Below are 22,939 nucleotides of genomic sequence, written 5' to 3'. Positions count from 1 at the left end.
GTTTTCAGTTGTGTTTGTTTGTCCATGGATAAGATATCTCAAGAACCGCTGGATAGATTCAGATAAAACTTTCAGGGATGAAACTTTCACGTAAAAAGCACTCAATTCACTCTGCAGAATGGTTGGTGTCAAGGCAGCAAGCTGGCAGAAACGTTAGCACGCCGGGCGAAATGCTTAGCAGTATTTCATCTGCCGCTACGTTCTGAGTTCAAATTCCGCCGAGGTTGACTTTGCCTTTCATCCTTTCGGGGTCAATAAATTAAGTACCAGTTACGCACTGGGGTCGTTATGCACTGTCTGTCCTTGTTTGTCCCCTCTATGTTTAGCCCCTTGTGGGCAATAAAGAAATAAGAAACAGGAAGGGCATCCAGCCGTAAAAAAAAAACCCTGCTGAAACAGAGTAGCCTGGAGTAACCTCCTGCTTAGCTGGCCCCTGTCAAACTGTCCAACCTATGATGATGATGATGATGATGATGATGATACCCTGCTCTAATATTCTACTTGTTTTATATTCAAACCAGCAAGATCTGGCCTCTCACACCTATTCCACATTGTTATTCTTTCGAGAAACATTTGTATCATTGAAATCTCAAAGCCACAAGATAATGGATGATTAATTGAAATCAATGTGAATAAACAAGTATTACATTTGACAAAGAAATCTGAATGCTAAAGGGTAAAAATTCACTCTGAATATATTTCATGTGGTGTCTAAACTGTAGTGGAATTGTCTGAGTGGCCATGCTGCCGCTTTATAACAAAAGAATCTTGTTGCTGTTGCTGCTTCTTCTTTTTCTTCTTCTTCTTCTTCTTCTTCTTCTTCTTCTTCCTCCTCCCCTCCTCTTCTTCTTCTTCTCCTCCTCCTCCTCCTCCTCCCCCCTTGCATGGCTTGGAGACAGCTTTCATGGAGACAGATTTTTCTAATGGCTGGATGCTTCTCCTGTTGCCAATGCTCAACCTGTTTCCAAGCAACTGCAATGTTTTCCACATGGCTGAGTCCATGGCGCAAGATTGGCAATGAAGGATATCACTTGCATGATGACAACACTCATCACAACTGTTGCACAATGTCAAAGCAAGGATATAGACAAACACACAGATGAAATATGCATACACATGCTATATACACACACACACACACACACACACACACACACACACATGCAATAGGCTACTTTCTGTTTCTGTCTGCCAAATCCACTCACAAAGCTTTGATTAGTCTGGGGTCATAGCCATAATAGGCTCATGTGGAGGTTTCTATTTCTGGTTCAGTATTTTTTGGCTAGAATAAGGCAGCGAGCTGGCAGAAACATTAGCAGGTTTGGTGAAATGCTTAGGGGTATTTCATCTGACTTTAAGTTCTGAGTTCAAATTCTGTCAAGGTTGACTTTCCCTTTCATCCTTTCAGGGTCGATAAATTAAGTACCAGTTGTGTACTGGGGTTGATCTAATCGACTGGCCCCCTCCCCCAAAATTTTGGGCCTTGTGCCTAGAGTAGAAAATAATATTTTTGGATAGAATATTATTGAAATTAGGAGGGTATAGGTAAGGTTAAAGAGTAAAGACTCCTTTCGGTCACGAATGGCCATGGGATTGCACCTAGAAAGTTACCCTCCGAGGCACAAGTCCGGGCAAGGTTGTTTATGGAAGACCAGCAGTCACCCATGCATGCCAGCCTCCCCTCTCCACACCACCAGTGTTATCCAAGGGAGAGCCAAAGGCTGATACAGCTTGGCACCTGTGACGTCGCAACTCATTTCCACAGATGAGTGAACTGGTGCAACAGAGTTTATGAGTTTTCATGAGTTTATTATGTTTTTTTTAAGTGGTGACCAAGGTGTCATGAAGTGGGATTGAACCCAAAACCATGTTGGAAAATGAACTTCTCAACCACACAGAAAATAAATGAAAAGCGAACATAACAGTTTTTATGTGGTTTGAAGTGGTCTGACTGATTCTTTCACAATGTAATTGCTTCAAGGTATAACATTGTACATCTGTTTAGTGACTCATGTGAAAGAACAAGATCTAGTAGATAGGGTGTTTAGCTTTGTACTCATGATCATCAGATCATGGGTTCAATTCTGGAGAGAGAAAAAAGAAATTTATTCACAGTACTTGACTTGTACTTTATATATTGACTTGATCCCCGAAGGGATAAATTGTAAAGTTAGCCTTTGTGGGACTTGTACTCAGAACCCAGAGTGTAGGAATAGAAGCTTCAAGTTATTATAGCCACTGCTAAAATGATACTGTTGTCTCTATCACCTGAGAGCCATCCTGGAGATAAACAAATCAACAACTGTGTTAATCCACAAAAAAAAAAAAAAAAAAAAAATGAAGAGTATTGTATTCTTACAAAAATGAATATTAATTTAGAATTTTATAGTTTGGCCTCAAACAAGGACGAGGTGTGAAATTATTGAGAAGACAATCAATCAGCTAAATTTAAATAGTAGTATTAGTAGTAGTAGTAGTAACAAGAACAATGACCTAAGCATCTGATGTCTTCAAATTTTTGATAGAATCTCTAAGTGTATTTCTATGTTTCGTTTTAGAGTTTTGTTTTGAAAATTATTTCAGAAACATGTGGGTGTTGTCTTTGTCAAAACACAAGAAGAATGAGAAAACTGTTTCTTTTTCGTTCCATAGTTTTAGGTTCCAATTTGAATTTTAAAAAAAGGGGGAAAAAAAACTTAAAATACAAACACACCTTTTGAGAAGCAAAAGTGTGTTTGGTTTAAATGGAGATGTTTGCTTTCCTTTTTTTTTTTGTCCTCTGTGGCTAACAATCACTTAAATTATTCAGATCAACACGTTGCATCATGAAATATTCCATTCACATTCAACTATTTCTTGTAATAAGAGCTTTATGATTGCAAAAATATTGTTGTTGTAGTATTATTATTATTATTATTATTATTATTATTATTATTATTATTATCATTATGATTATTATTATGATTATTATTATTTAGTAGCTTTATTTTGTTGCTTTTTGGCAGTTTTATTTTGTTTTCATTGTATACTTCTTACTGCACTACTGAGCACACAGCTTTGTGTGCCGTAGGTATATACACAATGTTTTGTTTCTGATTTATATTTATTCTTATATTTCCAATACTCTATGTTATATGTGTACATATCCAGGATCACTATTTTCTGTGTGTTGTATATATACATATATATAAGTCCTGTGAGGTTTTGGTTATATATTTATCTTCATGTTTTTAATTGTTCCCAAGGCACCTATTATTACTAAAGCAATTGGTTCTTTATTCAACCCCCACATTTTTGTTATCTCAATTTCCAGATCTTTATGTTTTGGATAATTTCTGTAATTCTCAAAGAGATATATTATCTTGTGTTGAAACTGATACTTTGATTAGAAAACATGTCCTTTCTTGGCGTTAGATTTTTTTACATCTGTGTGGATTGGCATAACACAAAGTTTGGTTGCTTTGTCATTTTCTGAGATCTTGTTGTTCTTCTTGATCCTAAGGTTAGGATTAGAGATTGAAGATAAATCTGACTTCAGTCCGAATCCAGTATCAGCTTTGCTTTTCAACCTTTTGGGGTCCATTTAATAAGGCCCCAAGTATTGGGGTTGATAGCACTAACTAACTTCCTCCCCTCAAATTTACTGATCTTACGTCTAAATTAGAAACTGTTCTTGATATTGTTGTTATTATTCATGGTGTGCACAAATATACTACAATTGGAATCGATGTCCTTCCCACTGAGTCATGACCAAGTTTCCTTAGATATTGAGGACATTTCTTACAATCTTTGCTGTTCACAATAGAACAATCAACTATCCCCTTCCCCAAAATTTCAGACTTTGTACATATAGTAGAAAGATTTATTATTACTGCTGTTGTTGTTGTTGTTTTTGTTGTAAGGTGGTGAGCTGGCAGAATCATTAGCAAACTGGGCGAAATGCTAAGTGACATTTCATCTGTCAGTACATTCAGAGTTCAAATTCCGCCAAGGTCAACTTTGCCTTTTATCCTTTCCGAGTCAATAAATTAAGTGCCAACAGAGTACTAGGGTCGATGTAATTGACTAGTCCCCTCCCCCCAAAATTTCAGGTCTTGTGCCCATAGTAGAAAGGATTATTATTATTATTATTATTATTATTATTATGAAGGCCAGGATCAATTTGTTTGACTAAAAACCCCCCAAGGCAGGGCCTTGATCCAGTAACTGAAACAAGTAAAAAGTGACAAAAAGAACATGGATCTCTTGGGAGAGAGAGTAACATTTACTGGGGACAAACATAACACATGAGGCATGAAAGAGTTTAATTGGAACTGAGAGAGAGAGTGGGAGAGAGAGAGATAATACAGGAACTGAAAGAGATTAATTGAAAGAAAGAAAGAGATTAAAAGATGAATGCATTGACTATCATCATCATCATCATCATCATCATTTAGCATCCGTTTTCCATGCTGGCATGGGTCATACAGTTTGACAGGAGCTGATCTGCTGAAAGACTACCTGTGTTCCATATCTGTTTTGGCATGGTCTCTACAGCTGGATGCCCTTCCTAGCACCAACCACTTTTTACTGAGTGTACTGGGTGCTTTTAACGCAACACTGGCATAGGTGCTTTTACATGGCACTGGCATGGTTGCTTTTTACGTGGCACCGATCGACACCTACGAGCCTGCAAGATTAGAAATGCTCAGTTGAAGCGGGATGTAGGAAACGTGCCTGCTTGTAAGGATAACCATGGTTTTATTTAACTTGGTGGAGGTGCAATGGCCCAATGGGTAGGGCAGCAGACTCACAGTCATAGGATTGAGGTTTCGATTCGCAGACCGGGCATTGTGAGTGTTTATTGAGCGAAAACACCTAAAGCTCCATGAGGCTCCGGCAGGGGATGGTGGCGAACCCTGCTGTACTCTTTCACCACAACTTTCTCTCACTCTTACTTCCTGTTTCTGTTGTGCCTGTAATTCAAAGGGTCAGCCTTGACACACTGTGTTAAGCTGAATATCCCCAAGAACTACTTTAAGGGTATACGTGTCTGTGGAGTGCTCAGCCACTTGCACGTTAATTTCACGAGCAGGCTGTTCCGTTGATCGGATCAACTGGAACCCTCGACGTCGTAAGCGACGGAGTGCCAACAACATATTTAACTTGATGTGCCTTTTTGAGCCCAGCAAAGTGCCAGTAGTTTCAGTTCCCTGTCATTCCTTCTGTGAGGCCCAATATCTGAAGATCCTTTTTTTTCTCACCACTTTGTCCCCTCATCTTCCTGGATCTACCCTTTCCACACTCTCCCTCCACTATGAGACTCTCTGCTTAACAAGTAACAGTCGTGTTGTATTTATAATAATAGTAATGGCAGATGACCTCAGAGAGGAGAGAAAGAAAAAAAAGAAAATCACTTATTTACTTGGAATCAATTTGCTAATTACTGACGGGAAAAAAAAAAAATCAACAACAACAACGACAGCAATTAGAATAGCTGAAAGAACAATAATGGCAAAGGTAGCAAAGACCAATGGGGGGTGGGTATGAGATATTTTGGTGCAGCCGTTTTGGCAACGCCTGTTTGGTATCGCTGATTTCATGCTGATTCATTTGACATCAAACGTTTTATTGTTTCTCTCTCTCCTTCTTTCTCTCTCTCTCCCCCCTATCTCTCTCTCTCTCCCCCCTATCTCTCTCTCTCTCTCTCTCTCTCTATGTGTCTGAGCATGTTTCTCTTTACGTCTATGGCGTGAAGGAAAGTGTTTATATCAATTGTATTCAATTAATAAATTGTAATGTCTCTCTCTCTCTCTCTCTCTCTCTCTCTCTCTCTCTCTCTCTCTTTCCTTTTCTCTCCCACTCTATGTGCATATTTCTGTGAGTGCGTGCCTGTATCTGTGTGAGTGTGTGTTTGTGTGTTTGTGTATCTGTCTTTGTCCCCCCCACCATCGTTTGACAACCAATGTTGGTGTGTTTACATCTCCATAACTTAGCAGTTCAACAAGGGAGACCGATAGAATAAGTACTAAGCAAATAAAAGAGTAAGATGGTAAAATGACAAATGCTAAAAATCACTCATGTTTCCTATATGCGCGTGCATGCATGTGTGGGTGGATGTGTGTGTGCATGCTTCTACATATATGTGTGTTTCTATTTCTTGGCCTTGTCATCATGTGATAATTGTGTATATATATATATATATATATATATATATATATATAACAATTAGAAAATGGAGGATAATATGCTGAATCTCTGAAGAGACCTAGCGGTTCAGGCATGTAACCCCATTACAAAATGTCATCCGATAATCACTCCGGCAAGGAATATTCGGATAGAATGGGGCTTGCTAAAACTAGGCCGAAACAGCTGTAAGATTAAACTTCTGTTCATCCTCTAATTCCTTATGTACTTTGTACTTCTATATGTAAACCAGGTTGGCAAAATAACATAGTCTGCCATAGACACCTGTGCTTTGGTTCTTTCTTTCTTTTTCTTTCTTTTTTTGTCACTTTTGCTATGAATTAAATTAATGAATTCAATGGGATACATCGTCTGCAAGTAGTTGGGTTCAGCGTTATTATCCTCCATTTTCTAATTGTTATACAAATTTGGGGTAAAACCTCCACTTTTACCCGCTCCCATTGATTGCACTTAGTATAGCACTAGTGTAGCAATAATTGGGTACCCTCCCATCAGTATACTGGATAGATACTATTCCTTAGTGGGTTGAACCCCCAACCCCTAACTCTCTTACGTTATATATATATATATATATATATATATATATATAACGTAAGAGAGTTAGGGGTTGGGGGTACAACCCACTAAGGGATAGTATCTATCCAGTATACTGCTGGGAGGGTACCCAATTATTGCTACGCTAGTGCTTGTCACCCTTACAAAAGCAGTGTCCTGCCAAAGATTTCCAATCTTCTGTGAAATGTGCTTGGATTAGGAAGAATATTCTCTTCTACTCTAGGCACAAGGCCTGAAATTTTGGGGGAGGGCACCAGTCAATTAGATTGACCCCAGTATGCAACTGGTACTTAATTTATCGACCCCGAAAGGATGGAAGGCAAAGTCGACCTTGGTGGAATTTGAACTCAGAATGTAAAGTCAGATGAAATACTGCTAAGCATTTCGCCTGGCGTGCCAATGTTTCTGATTGGAAACAGGTAAGGGTTGGTGACAGGAAGAGCATCTGGCTAGTGAATATTCGCCTCTCCCCCAAACTTCCATCAGACACATGCAAGCACAGGAAAGTGGACATATATATATAATCATCATCATCTTCATCATCTTCATCCTTTAACATCTGTTTTCTATCTGGCAAAGGGTTGGACAGTTTGACCACAGCTGGCAAGCTTGAGAACTGCACCAGACCCCAGTCTGACTTGCCCTGGTGTCAATGGCTGGATGCCCTTCCTAATGCCAACCACTTCTTGGTGTGTGCTGGATGCTCCCAACTTGATACTGGCATGAATGCCTTTATGTGGTGTTGGTATGGGTGGTATTTATGTGACACCACCACGGAACTTTTGCAGAGCATACCTCTTCATGATGGGGTAGTGACCGTAACAATTATATAGATATATATCTCCTAATATAATAATGAGCGTAGTGTTTCTATATATTTGCACATATATGTGTGTGTGTGTGTGTGTGTGTGTGTGTGTGTGTGTGTGTATATATATATATATATATATATATATATATATATATACACACACACATATATATGTTGATACAAACTTCATATACACTCACTTCACACAGATACTTACACGCATTGATATATACGCACACATAGACAGTGATACATGCACACACATAGACATTCAACATACGCACTAACACACACACACACATATACCTGTATACATATATACATAAACACACACCCCAAGTCACACTTTACACTACTCATTCACCAACTTCCTTACACACATACTCTTGTACCACAAATACACACACATGTATACCACACACACACACACGCACACACTCGCACTAAGTCCTCTGTTCACACACACACTCACTCACACTAACTTCTCTATCCACACACATTCACTAACACCTCTATTTACACACATACTCACACTAACGCCTCTATATATTTACTCACACTCATACACAAACTGACTTCTCTCCCCCCCCATCTCCCTCTACACACACACACACACACACACACACATGCCTCATTCCATAGTTCGTTATACTCAATCTTCGTTAAAAAACAGTGAACCGGAATATTTCCCGTTGACTTTCTTTGTAGTAATCAATATATTTCCAATTAACAAAAACAAAAGAGGTTAATTAGATTGTTATAGACAGTTATCGTTATCATAATTACATGAAACAGTTATTCACCATTTCCTCTGATTAGTTTCCTACAGTTATATTAGTGTCTTTTTAACAAACTGATTAGTCTTTAATTAAACTATTTAATTTTTCTTTTCTATTGTCTAAAAACAGTGTTTCTGTAAAAAAAAAAAATGTGAATATAAGTTCTTCCATAGCCCCAAGGGAACTTTTAAGGAAGCCTACTGTGCTGAGGCCTGGTTTCTGATGGTTGCTATTTGACCCCTAGTCAGCCCTGTAGCATACGGTCCTAAGATCCATAATATTCCAGTTATGACCATTATGTATCTAGGCACAGGAGTGGCTGTGTGGTAAGTAGCTTGCTTACCAACCACATGGTCCCGGGTTCAGTCCCACTGCGTGGCACCTTGGGCAAGTGTCTTCTTCTATAGCCTCGGGCCAAACAAGGCCTTGTGAGTGGATTTGGTAGATGGAAACTGGAAGAAGCCCATCGTATGTGCATATATATATATATATATATATATATATATATATATATATATATGTGTGTGTGTGTGTGTGTATGTTTGTGTGTCTGTTTGTCCCCCCCAGCATCGCTTGACAACCGATGCTGGTGTGTTTGCGTCCCCGTAACTTAGCGGTTCAGCAAAAGAGACCGATAGAATAAGTATTAGGCTTACAAAGAATAAGCTCTGGGGTCGATTTGCTCGACTATAAAGGTGGTGCTCCAGCATGGCCGCAGTCAATTGACTGAAACCAGTAAAGGACTAAAGAGTATGTCAGGCAAAATGTTCTGTGGAATTTCTTCTGTTTCTTTACATTCTGTGTTCAAATCCCACCAATATCAACCCAGCCTTTCATCCTTTTGGGAACCAATAGAATAAAGTACCAGTCAGGTACTGGGGGTGATGTAAACGACTAACCCTCTCCCCAAAACTGTGCCTATAAAAGAAAGAATTATTATTATCATGTCTTTCCTTAAGACAGCAAGCTGGCAGAATCATTAGCATGCTGGGCGAAATGCTTAGTGGAGTTCAAATTCTACTGAGGTCTACTTTGCCTTTCATCCTTTTGGGGGTCAATAAATTAAGTATCAGTGAAACACTGGGGTCGATGTAATTGACCAGTACCCTCCCCCCAGAATTTCAGGCCTTGTGCCTTTAAAAGAAAACATTATTATGCTTATCCTGCTTATCATTTTTTTTTTTTTTGTTTTGTTTTTTCCCCCAAATGTAGCTTCTTCGATCAATTATTGATGTAAACATGCCAAAATTCCTGTCACATGACATCCCTCTGTTCAATGGGATCATCACAGACTTGTTTCCTGAACTGCATATGCCCGAAGCAGACTATGTTGTTTTCTTGGAATCCATGAAGTCCGTGGCTGAGAAGAAGAATCTACAATTTGTTGATTTTTTCAAAGAGAAAATAATTCAAACTTACGAAATGATGATTGTCCGTCATGGGTAAGTGGGCATTATTTTGTACTGTCTTGTTATGTCAAGATTATGTGGTCACTGTGTCAATATGTCTTCTTGTATTATAGGTAGGTGGACAGTGTATTGAACTGACTATTTATTTCTTAGACAGGTGGACATTGTGTGATTATGTCTCCTTATATCTTAGACAGGTAGACAGTGTGTTATACTGCTTGTGTTATGTGAATGGTAGACAGGTATTGCAAGGGTGGCTACTGACCCTGTTGTTGTTGGCACTCCGTCGCTTACGACGTCGAGGGTTCCAGTTGATCTGATCAACGGAACAGCCTGCTCGTGAAATTAACGTGCAAGTGGCTGAGCACTCCACAGACACGTGTACCCTTAATGTAGTTCTCGGGATTATTCAGTGTGACACAGTGTGACAAGGCTGACCCTTTGAATTACAGGCACAACAGAAACAGGAAGGAAGAGTGAGAGAAAGTTGTGGTGGAAGAGTACAGCAGGGTTCGCCACCATCCCCTGCCGGAGCCTCATGGAGCTTTAGGTGTTTCTGCTCAATAAACACTCACAATGCCCGGTCTGGGAATCGAAACCACGATCCTATGACCACAAGTCCGCTGCCCTAACCACTGGGCCATTCCGCCTCCACACTCACATAAGGACATATTCACAAACATACATGCACACACTCACACATGCTTACCTATACATACATGCATAAATACTAACACATTCATATGTAGACATATTTACATACACATGCTCTTTCTTTCTCTTACAAACACACACACTAACAAATACTACGTCTCTTAAACAAGTTTCTCTGTTTACATTTATCCTTTATACTGTGTCTTTGAAGTTTCATGATTGTGGGTTTACCATTTGGCGGAAAGACAAAGGTGCTGGAAGTCCTATCAGAAGGAATGACTAACCTTAACGAGCAAGGGTGTGAAGACTACGAGAAGGTAATCTATCGGATTATCAACCCTAAATCGATCACCATGGGCCAGTTGTTTGGTCAGTTTGATCCTGTTTCACATGAGGTGAGTATTGTGCCCTTTAGCTATACTCCAACTTGAACCCTTTTGACCCTTTTTATATCAACTCATCAGAAACCACTCCTGGTTCTGTGATACAAACTCCCAGTTTTAAAATGATTTTAATTAAAACCTTCCACAAAAATTTCATGTTAATTTATGTTCCGGACATTGGCTTATTAATGACAGTCATTTTACTAAATTTATAGGTATTTTCAAAATTTATTGAAACAAAGAATGTGTATTTTAATAGAAATGATCATCGTCGTCATCATCATCATCATCATTATCATTTAATGTCTGTTTTCCGTGCTGGGAGGAGTTGGAATATAGTAACATCATCATCATCATTTAACATCCATTTTCCATGCTGGCATGGGTTGGACAGTTTGACAGAAGCTGGACAGCTGGGGAGCTGCACCAGGCTCCAGTCTTCTGTTTTGGAATGGTTTCTATGGTTAGATGCCCTTGCTAATTCCAACCACTTTCAGTTTCCGTCTACCAAATCCACTCACAAGGCTTTGGTCGGCCTGAGGCTAAAGTAGGAGACATTTGCCCAAGGTGCCACGCAGTGGGAATGAACCCGAAACCATGTGGTTGGTAAGAAAGCTACTTACCACACAGCCACTCCTGCGCCTGGGCAAAATAAACTGAGCAACATTTTGTTTGTTATTTTATCCTGGAATTATGGGAATTTCTTTATTTTTTTTTTTATGCCTTTTCTTTTTGGACATCATTGTTGGTCTTTAAAAATCCTCTGGTTGCTGCTCATGGGAAGGTCCCTTCACTAATCTGGAAAGTACTTGGTCTCTAATAATATTTTATGATGGTATCTGATATTTGCTTTATGTCTTCCGCCTTTCCTTCCTCCCCTCCTCCTCTTCCTTCTCTCCTGCCCCAAGTTACAATTTGAGTACACCATTTCAGCAATAAAATTTCATTATATTTATTATTCATACACTCATAAATATAAGTGAATATATATCAATACCTCTCTCTCTGTCTCTCTCTGTGTATATGTGTGTGTGTGTGTGTGTGTGTGTGTGTGTGTGTGTGTGTGTGTGTGTGTGTGTGTGTGTGTGTGTATGTGTATATATATATATATATATATATATATATATATATATATTCAATAATAGGACGAATTCTTTTACAAGAATTTATCAAGTAGCTAGCGTGAAAAAAACCTCATAAGGGAAAAAATCCATCATTTATTCCCAGTCTGACCTTAGAGTCCCTCATGGTGTGAGGCATTATTATATAGTAATGCCCTTATATATATATATATATATATATATATATATATATATATATAGCTACATATCCACATCGCTCTTGCAAGACTATATTTGTCATAAACATTAAGATATACTCTCCAGGATACTAAACAGTTTCTAAATAATATAAACACTATTAAACCATCATCATCATCCTCATCATTGTCGTCATCATTGTCGTTATCATCATCATCATCATCATCATCCAGACTTTAAAAGTGTGTTTGTCTCCAAGATATTGATTATGGTTGGAAATCCTCAGGTTAAGCGGAAGTTGACTGGCTCAACTAGGACACAACGCACAAACATGTTCAGTACACACACACACACACACACACACACACACACACACACACCAATCATTCTAATCATGGGATTGTAGTAATCCACAATTAAAGATGTTCTCAATGTTGAAAACAGTGTAGGTGTGTTTTTATTAGATATTTTCTTGCAGGTTTTCCGAGACATTTTGCTTCTTGTCTCTTCAGATGAAAGTTGATTGATTTCCAGCCAGCCTATAACAAAACTTACTAATAATATCCATTTATCAATTTAGCTTTATTCTTTTATTTGTCTCAGTCATTTGACTGTGGCCATGCTGGAGCACCGCCTTTTAGTCGAGCAAATCGACCCCAGGACTTTATTCTTTGTAAGCCTAGTACTTATTCTATTAGTCTCTTTTACTGAACCACTATGTTACGGGGACGTAAACACACCAGCATCAGTTGTCAAGGTGTTGGCTGTAACTGGGAATGGTATTGTTTGAGGTGTGTGTGTGTGTGTGTGCTTTTGTCCATGTTATTTTTCTACTTCTGTGTCTCCCAACCACATGGTTTCAGATTTTGTCCCACTGAATGACACCTTGGGCAGGTGTCTTTTGCTATGACCCCCCCCCCCCCCCGGCCAGACTGGGGTTGGATATGGTTGAGTGAAGCTGAAAGAAGCCCACCATCATGTGTGTGTGTGTGTTTGTGTTTGTGTCTTCTTTTCTTGACATTGCATGATTGTTGTAAATGAGTGTTACTGTCATACAAGCAGGGTCGTTTATTTCCATTGTTCTGTAAAAACATTTGCCATGGAGGAATATTTTCTATGAAGAAACTTTGCTTGGAAATGGGTGAGGGTTCCCAGGATGGCATATGGCTGTAGAAAATCAGTTTCAGTAAATTTCCTCTGACCCATGCAAGCATGAAAAAGTCGATGTTAAAACAACAATGATAATGATGATGATGATGACAATGATGTGCCTTATTTAGAATTTGTTCTGTTGTAAATCACATTTAAAACTAGAAAATCATTTGATCATTCTTATCTTATCTTTTCTATATTTCATTCTGACAGTGGACAGATGGTGTTGTAGCTAACACATTCCGAGAATTTGCATCTGCCGAAAATGAAGACCGAAAATGGGTTCTGTTTGATGGTCCCATTGATGCTCTCTGGATTGAAAACATGAATACCGTTTTAGACGACAACAAGAAACTGTGTTTGATGAGTGGAGAAATTATTCAGATGTCAGCTTCAATGAGTCTGATATTTGAGACGATGGATTTGGCACAAGCATCGGTAAGATTATAACTCAACTTGTATTATATTGAAATGGGAAAGGTATCTTCTTGACAGAAATGTTACCATTCCAAACAAAATGCTTAGTGGCATTTCATCCAACTCTTAATATTCTGAGATCAAATGCCACCATGGTCAACTTTACCTTTCATCTTTTTGGGTGTTTTTGACTTAACCCACTTCCCCTAAAATTTTCCTTGCCTTGTGCCTAAATTTAAAAGAATTAACGGTGGCGCTGAACAAAATGCATGGTGGTGTTTCTTTCTGAGTTCAAATACCTCCAAGGTCAACTTTACCCTCCATCTTCAGGGGATCAATAAAACAAGTGTATAGTTGAGCATCAGGATCAATGTAATCAACTAGCTTCTGTTTCCAATAATTTCAAGCCTTGAACCTATGGTCAAAAAATTACGCAATTGGTACTTAATTTATCGACCCCGAAAGAATGAAAGGCAAAGTCGACCTCAGCGGAATTTGAACTCAGAACATAAAAACAGACGATATACCGCTAAGCATTTTGCCCGGCATACAGGCTGTATGAGTCCTAGGACTTGTGACAATAGGCGTCCAGGGGCTAATGATGATATATGCTGTTGTGTCCTGCCGGTCATGGTGAGATTTGAACTCGGAATGCATTGAGCCAAATTAAATGCAAAGCACATCTTCTGTTCTAATGTGTCCACCAGTTCACAGCCTTAAATTAGTTCTTTATTTCTTTATTTATTTATTGATCCTCCTCTTCTTCTCCCTCTTCACCAAAACGGTTGTTAATGAGATTTTAATTTTACAAATCATTAACTTCTTCTTTAGAGATGAAAACTACACAATGTTTTTGATTAGTTTGATCTCCAATCATCATTGCCAGCAGCAGCAGCAGCAGCAGCATCATCTTCTTCATCATCATCGTCATCATCATCGTCATCATCATCATCATCATCATCATTACCATCATCATCACTATCACCACCATTTTTATCAGCAGCAGCAGCAACAGCATAGTTATCATCATCATCATCATCATCATCATCATCATCATCATCATCATCATCATCATCACCACCACCACCACCACCACCACCACCACCACCACCACCACCACCATTTGAACCTGGGAAATTTATAAGAATTGCTGTGTACGAAATCTGGTGTAGATGCAAATTCTAAAACCATTTTTTTTTTCATTTAGAAAATATAAGATTTAATTAATCTGAAAAATTATTATCTTAAACAAACATTTTCTAAAATTACTTTCTTAGATAATAACATCGTAGTTTTGAAATCTTTTTCTCCTTCACAAATTAATACATTGAGTTTGACTCCGGTTTGTCTCCTTTTTTGTATTTAATTTTCCTTTCTTTGCTCATAATTTAACCAGGATATATTAAGTTTTTAACTGATATGTATAATTGCTTATTATTGTTATTATATGAATATTCAACATTTGGTAGTTTCAGGCAAATTTCTACTGCATCACTTGTTACTCTTCCATGTTATTGTGGTGTGTGCAGCATTGTATGTTCTTTTCTGTTGTTGGGAATGAACAAACTCTTCCTGGTATCATATTACATCAGTTTCTTTTCTCTCGAGGTTTCGTGCAGTCTTTTGTTGTATTACTACTGGTATTGTGTGTTGAGTGTATAATGCATTGGTTAAACGAATTACTGGTGGAAGTTTATTTATTTCACTGGATAATTGTTGTATAGAGTGTGTCTTGCGTTTGTGGTTTGTTTTGTTTAGGTTGTAAATGATAATGATGAAGATGATGATTACATATACACACACACACACACACACACACACACACACACACACACACACACATATATATATACACAGTTATTTTATGAATTTCTTACAAAATTGCAATATCTACTAAAGAATCTATTTTTTCCAGCCTGCAACAGTAAGCCGATGTGGAATGGTATATATGGAACCAATGAGCCTTGGTTGGCGCCCACTTGTCCAATCATGGATAGCAGCATTCCAAGAACCAATGTCTACAGAGAGAGAACTAATTCACCTCATGTTTGAATGGCTGCTTGACCCGTGTATAGAATTTATCCACAAAAAGTGTAAAGTAAGTAACATTTTTTCTAAATTTTCTGTTCCTTTAGGGAAGTCCTTCGTGTTTGTTGGTCAGTCGAATAAAGGATTCAGCAGAGAATGTGGGATTTTATTGTTAGCAGCTTTACATACCGAGTTCAAACTGTGCCCTTGAGACAGGGATATTTGGCAGAGTGTATGTCCATATCGAGTGAGCTTTCAGCATTTCACTCAAGCTAAGAATTATTCCTGCTTGCAGCATTTTTGGCAACACTGTCTGCTAAAGCTGTTTCATTTGTGCTCTATGTATCTGATGCATAACAGCCTCTTGAAGAAACTTCTAAAAGGGATGTAAACACTGATAAAATAATGCAACACACTCGGCTGTAAATCTACATTTGCTTAGATTCAATCCATCTTCACAGGAATTATAATAGCCAAAAGATAACACACACCATATATTTATATATATTTATATATATATATATAGCATGCTGCTCCATTATTCATAGTATCAACAAAAAAGTACTACATAGATTGAGAGATTAAAATCATTTAATAACCATGGAATTTAAATGCAAATTACGATTAGTTTCATGTGTTTGAAAATACAATGGCTGGACAAGAAAAGCAGGCTCAGTTCACCAGCTGCTGATTAGAAACGAGTAATTTTGATTACTGGAAATTGGAGTCTTTCAGTTATTATAATGTATTAAATACATACTCAACAAGTAGTTTAATAATTTCTTGAAGCCAAAATGACACCACAAACTGTTACTCAGAGTTCCATGTAACTGATCATTAGACAGCCATGAATATGTAGAGTACTTAAAACAATATTATGGTTTGTAAGAATGTCCTCTCAATCGTAATTTCCTGATCAAAGGAGTTGTTTATATGGCTAAGATCCAGATCAGTAATAGCCTTACATATAAAACTTACATCATAGCCACAGAAAACAACTTCAAAATGAGATTTTATCTACACAAGTATTCATATAAAAACCCTGAAAAATGTCACCAACAAATTTATCTGACCATGTATGGCAAGTAAAATAAACTGCTTCTGTCACTTTTCATACGCCAGTGGTATATCTTAGAAAAAGTAAACTCATATAGGCATGGATCTTACTGTTATTCTATGAAATACCCATTTCGCTTAAGTGAAAAATATTTTATCTTTTATTGAGATAAAACTGCATTGAATCATAAATCTGAGCTTTTGAATAGTTGTAGACATTCTTCAAAGTTGCTGGCTTCGAAGCCTTTGCCACTGAATGATTAACAATGTTTACAGTTTGGAACATAACTTTGAAGTTGTTGGATACGTTCTCATATTTTCTAATACTGCATTTTTATAATCCTAAATTGTTTCATTCCAATTATCACATTTGACTTGCTGTTTTTTATGCTTTCTTCTTTTCATACGAACCTTTATTCCCCAATATATATATATATATATATATATATATAAATTGGAAATATAAAATAAAAACAAAACACAAAGGATTCTGCAGTACACGTGTTTCATATATATATATATATGCTTTAGATGTGTTTATTACATTGTTTAATACACATTATAGTATATTATTGTATCTTATTTTATATTATCACTGACATTTTATTATTCCTATTGCAAACTGATTTTTTTTTTCCTATACATCCCTCAGCACATACATTATTTTTATTGGTTTCAGCCAGTGCTCTGGCTTTGCTGAAGCACTGCTGTTTCTACACACTTGCATATTTCATAATTGAATTTCATTTTATATCAGTTTACTGTTTTCTGTGTCTGTGTGTTTACCCCTTTTATACAATTAACTCTATACCTATCTAATTTCTTTATCTATTGTATGCTTTCTAACAGCTTCCTTCCCAATTACCTATAGGTAATCTGAAAAATTATTATCTTAAACAAACATATTAGGTTAACAGTAGTTAGTAATTTAAATGGTAAACCATGGCTTAATATACTCAGATAAGAAAAGAAATGGAGCAACAGTTAACAATTAGAAGTTGATCATTGGTATTAAGTGGTCATAGTTTAATTCTAGTTAAAATAATTAACTATAATTAAACTATGACCATTTAATACCAATGATCAACTTCTAATTGTTAATTGTTCCTCCATTTCTTTTCTTATCTCTATCTATCTATCTATCTATCTATCTATCTATCTATCTATCTTATTTCCTTATTGCCCACAAGGGACTAAACATAGAGGGGACAAACAAGGACAGACAAAGGGACTAAGTCGATTACATCGACCCCAGTGCGTAACTGGTACTTAATTTATCGACCCCAAAAGGATGAAAGGCAAAGTCGACCTCGGCGGAATTTGAACTCAGAATGTAACAGCAGACGAAATACTGCTAAGCATTTTGCCCGGTGGGGTAACGTTTCTACCAGCTCGCCGCCTAGATGGGTGAATGTAGCAAGGATGGCACGTGTGAACGACGGAGCCATCTTGAGCATAACCCTATGAACTAGAAAAAAAAATCCAAGAAAAAAAAAAAAATAAAAGGCAAAAGAGAGTCACTTACTGTTATAGTTTCTTCAATGAGAATATTGACCAAGGTTACCGTGGTCTTTTCCGTAGGCTTTTCTTTCCACGGCTAAACCTAAACTGTCCTCCCCTCTTTTTACATGAGAACATTACTGTGTGATACACGATCCCAATTGATCGGCTTTTTTTTTTTTTTTTTCCTTCCCCCTCCCAAAAAGAAAAGCTCTACATTGTATTTGTCCCATCTTCGTTGAGCCCTGTGTGGCTAATAAAAGGAATGTATCTATCTATCTAGGTATATGTATATATACACACACACATATATTCACATACGTTGGGCATCCTTCAGTTTCCATTCACCAAATCCATTCACATGGCTTTGGTTGGCCCTGGACTTCAGTAGAAGACACCTGCCACTGTAGGACTGAATCTGAAAACATGGCTGGGAAGCAAACTTCTTAACCTTGCTGCTATGCCTGCATTTATAATGACTGAAGTATAAATATCAATGACATGAGCAAGGAGGCAATTGATTGTCTTAGCTGTGTAATGCTACTATAACAATTTGCTTTGATGTAATTTCAAATGTTTTTTAAATCCCACGTCACTCTTCTTAACTTAAATCCCTCTGCTGTTACTGAAAAGTAATAAAACAACTTTTGGTTGTGGAGAAAACATTTCCTAATTTATGCGTGGGTGTGGTAATTTGCATATTGGTAGTTTTTGAGAATTATTAAACATTTACCAAAATGTGTGGCTGTGCTAATTTGCACATTGGTATTATTTGAGTTATTAAAAATTAACAACATAAAATGTTTAAAATCATAAAAATCAATATAGCAAGTGATATCAATATGAAATATCCCTGAATGTTTGCAATAAGTTGCTTATAATTTGACTGTAGTTTTTCAGACTATTAAATATTAAATTCATGTTTACAGACGAAAGTAAAACGGCAGAAACTAGTATTAACCTCTATTAACAAATGGTTAACTACAAAAATATTCACATGTTTAGAATATAATCTCATTTTTCAGGAGTACGTGCCAACCAGTCAAGCCAGCCTTGTTGTGTCTCTGATGAAGCTGGTCGACATGTTGCTGCTTAGATCTCCCCCTAAAGAAGACATAGACAGCAAACGTATGAGAAGCTACATTCAGGTAATTTTATTTCTTTAATCAGTTGTGCTGGTGGAATTAGACCTCTGAGATTGGTGAAATTGATACTGTCATTGAAATTTTTGCATCACTAACCTCTCAGTTTATTTCTCTCATTAAATAAATGTAAATCTGCTTGTCTACATACTTATCAACTATAAAACAGCAATTTTAGTGGAGAAATTAATTTCTTCTGTAAATTTGTGCCAGACAATGGATCTGTCCAATGATTTCAACTCAGCATTGCCTAAGTTTGTCCAAAAATTGGGCAATCAGAAATGTTCTACAATAACTCATCTTGGGAGCCTACATATATATATATATATATATATATATATATATATATATAACAAAAAAACAAAAAAACAACAAAGTGAGGACGTGATATGGATAGTATTATTGGACGCTCAGGAAAGGAAAGAGAGAGTGTATGACGTTTCGGGCATAGCCCTTCGTCGGAAAGATGGAAAGTTCGGAGAATGGAAGAACGGAGAAAGAGGAAAATGGTACCGATGCCCACGAGGTTACATGTATATATATATACATATATATATATATATATACATTTAAAATGCAGAGATGTCTATAATAGGACATCTACTCGCTAGAAATAGCAGCAAAAGACTACATACCACAAAAATTAGGGATAATTTCGAAAGGAAATGAAAAATAGAAACTTTTACCAATCTAGATTTCGAAATTATCCCTAATTTTTGTGGTATGTAGTCTTTTGCTGCTATTTCTAGCGAGTAGATGTCCTATTATAGACATCTCTGCATTTTAAATGAATAATACATAGTCTATTGACTGTTTTTTTACTCTCGCTAGACCACTGGTGGTAAATAAAATTTCTAAAATTTTTTTTGCTACCCTATAATTTATTAATATATATATATATATATATATATATATATATATATATATATATATATATATATATATATATATATATGCATATATGGGTACAGGATGTCACAAAATGTAAGTAACATGAAATCCAAAATACGGTAAACAACATGAAATACGAAGACAAACATTTTTTTGTGAACAACAAGAGAAACAAATGGAAAACAAGACAAGTAACATAAAGAACGACCCTTCATCATTTGTCTGCTGTTTATCTACTCCACATTTTGAGGAATTCACGACAATATGTGCCTTCGAGAAAACAGTTGCTCCCGCAAACCAAAATAAAATCTAGGATTTTGCAGAGGGTTAAAGTTGGTAACAAAACCAGGATAGTGAAACAAATGGTGAGGGCTGCTAAACCAGATGGGGTAAGGTGGCGAACACTGAGGAACATTCTTTGACAGGAGAAAAGATAGGAGAGGAGACAGACAAGAATATGTCTGGTCAGTGCAACAGACCAGAAGAAAAGAAAGACAAACGTGTGGAAAAAAAGATGGATGATGGTCATGTTTGAACAACGAGAAAGTAAACGAGGGAGAGAGAGAGAGAGAGGGAGAGAGAAGGAGAGAGAGAGGGAGAGGGAGAGAGAGAGGGAGAGAGAGGGTCTGCACCAATACTGGTGCCACGTGTTTATATATATATATATATATATATATACACGCACACATGCACACACACACACACATATATATATATATGATAGGTTTCTTTCAGTTTCCCTTTATCAAATCCATTCACAAGGCTTTGGTTAACCTAAAGCTATAGCAAAAGACACTTGCCCGAGGTGCCACACCACGCAGTGGGTCAGGAAGTAAACTTCTTACCGCACAGCCACAACCATTCTCAAATCAAATCTCATTTATTATAAGTCAAAACCAGTGGTTCTCAACCATTTTTTTTTTTTACCTAGGGATCCCTTTAATTCATATTTTGCTCCAGTGGACCCTGATAGCCATTCGATATTTAAAAAAAGTACTGTTACATTTTTTATATCATAATTATAATTATGTTATCAAATATTAGGAATTGTATTAAAAAAATCGTTAAAATATTTCGTTCCTTTGGAAGTATAACCAATTTGTAGTACATAATTTATTAACAACTAAATATTTTATGAACCCCCTAGAGATCATGTGGAGCCCTGTTGAGAACCACTGGTCTAGACTATAATAACAACATTTCATTAGCTAACGATATATTAATTAGTATGTTATCAAAATGAATGATTTACAGCACAGCATCATTCATATTTTTATTTAATTTCATTTGTATATTTTCATATTTTTCTTTTCTTTTTATTTTCAGTCAGCCATTATGTTTGCAATACCTTGGTCAATTGGCGCCGTCATTGACGTGGATGGAAGACTCGCCTTTGATTCGTTCTTCCGAGAACTCTATTTAGGCAAAAATGAGTCCTACCCAATTCCAAAGGCAATCGGTAAAATAGATATACCAATACCCGAGGTATTTAGTATCTATGACTATTGGTTTGAGGTTAGTCAACTTTGCTAGTATTCATTTGTTATTCTTTTATGCATTTCAACCCAAAGACTGTGGCCATTATTGTTATTATTATTATTATTATTATTAAGGCCATCCAGCTGTAGAAACTCTGCCAAATCAGATTGGAGCCTGGTGTAGCCATCTGGTTTCACCAGTCCTCAGTCAAATCGTCCAACCCATGCTAGCATGGAAAGCGGACATTAAACGATGATGATTATTATTATTATTATTATTATTATTATTATTATTATTATTATTCCTTCGTAACACAGTGTAGTTAAAAATGCACCGGAGTCTTTAGTCATCTGTCAAGTCACAACAAGGACCTCAGACAGATAATACTTCCCTTAAGATGTGCGCTGTGTCCAATAAGGCTGCTTTTTGCATGTCATCTTCTCACTAACCTTCAGCAGATCTCCATAAAGGCATTCATTTGTCATATGCTGCTGCCATTTCACTTTTAAGGCCATTCATACCATCTTTGTGTAGCATCCATTTAGCCTATTTGATAATTTCTTTGTCAGTGTCCGTGTTTCACTGCCATATAATAGCACCGATTCAACAGTTGTAATGAACCGCTGGGGCATTTCTGTTGAAGTACGCTGCCTTTGTTTTAATCGATTTTGAAAATAATGAGGAATTTAGTGAGATAACATTGTCTTTATTAAATTGGTAATTTGAGTATTTTTTTGTTTATCTTTAATCAGTACACTGATCAATATTCCAATCATTTGGAAAGGTTTCGAAGTTTCTTCTGATTAAATGTGTGCATCATCATCATCACCATCATCATCACTACCATCATCACCATTGTTTAATGTCCACTTTCTGTGCTGGCATGGGCTGGACGATTTCACTGAGGACTAGCAAGCCAGGAGGCTGCTCCAGGCTCCCATCTGATCTAGCAAGGTTCTAAATACCTCCTCTGTATATTTGAATCGGTCAATATTAGTTTAAATGGGGCAGAAATTTTGCCATAAAGATTCTTCAAGTTGACAGGTAGAACCGAAGAAACTAAGTTATCATATTACAATTCTGTCATGATCTGATGAATACTATACTGAAGCATCTCTATTGAAATACCTTTCTACCCCTTCTACTAATCAAATACTGTGAGTTTTATTACCATCTAGTAAAGTTTATTCACCAACAGAATCAGAATGTGGCAGTCCTGTAAAGGACGATGTTACTGT

The 22,939-nt window shown here is 36.9% G+C and overlaps 1 protein-coding gene across 2 annotated transcripts in view; it reads left to right on the top strand.

The window, feature by feature from the left end:
- Positions 1-22,939, top strand: part of LOC106870489 (dynein axonemal heavy chain 7) — a 255,489-nt gene that overhangs the window by 69,943 nt on the left and 162,607 nt on the right. For both annotated transcript variants that reach the window (XM_089359464.1, XM_089359463.1), the window contains 6 exons: positions 9,544-9,773; positions 10,606-10,789; positions 13,402-13,626; positions 15,521-15,703; positions 19,215-19,337; positions 21,549-21,737. In XM_089359464.1, coding sequence (XP_089215590.1) covers positions 9,544-9,773; positions 10,606-10,789; positions 13,402-13,626; positions 15,521-15,703; positions 19,215-19,337; positions 21,549-21,737 — 1,134 coding nt within the window. The remainder of the gene's footprint in view (positions 1-9,543; positions 9,774-10,605; positions 10,790-13,401; positions 13,627-15,520; positions 15,704-19,214; positions 19,338-21,548; positions 21,738-22,939) is intronic.

Source organism: Octopus bimaculoides, chromosome 11 (genome assembly GCF_046866305.1).
Source record: "Octopus bimaculoides isolate indiv1 chromosome 11, ASM4686630v1, whole genome shotgun sequence".
NCBI lineage: Eukaryota > Metazoa > Mollusca > Cephalopoda > Octopoda > Octopodidae > Octopus > Octopus bimaculoides.
This window is presented reverse-complemented; position numbering and strand designations above follow the sequence as displayed.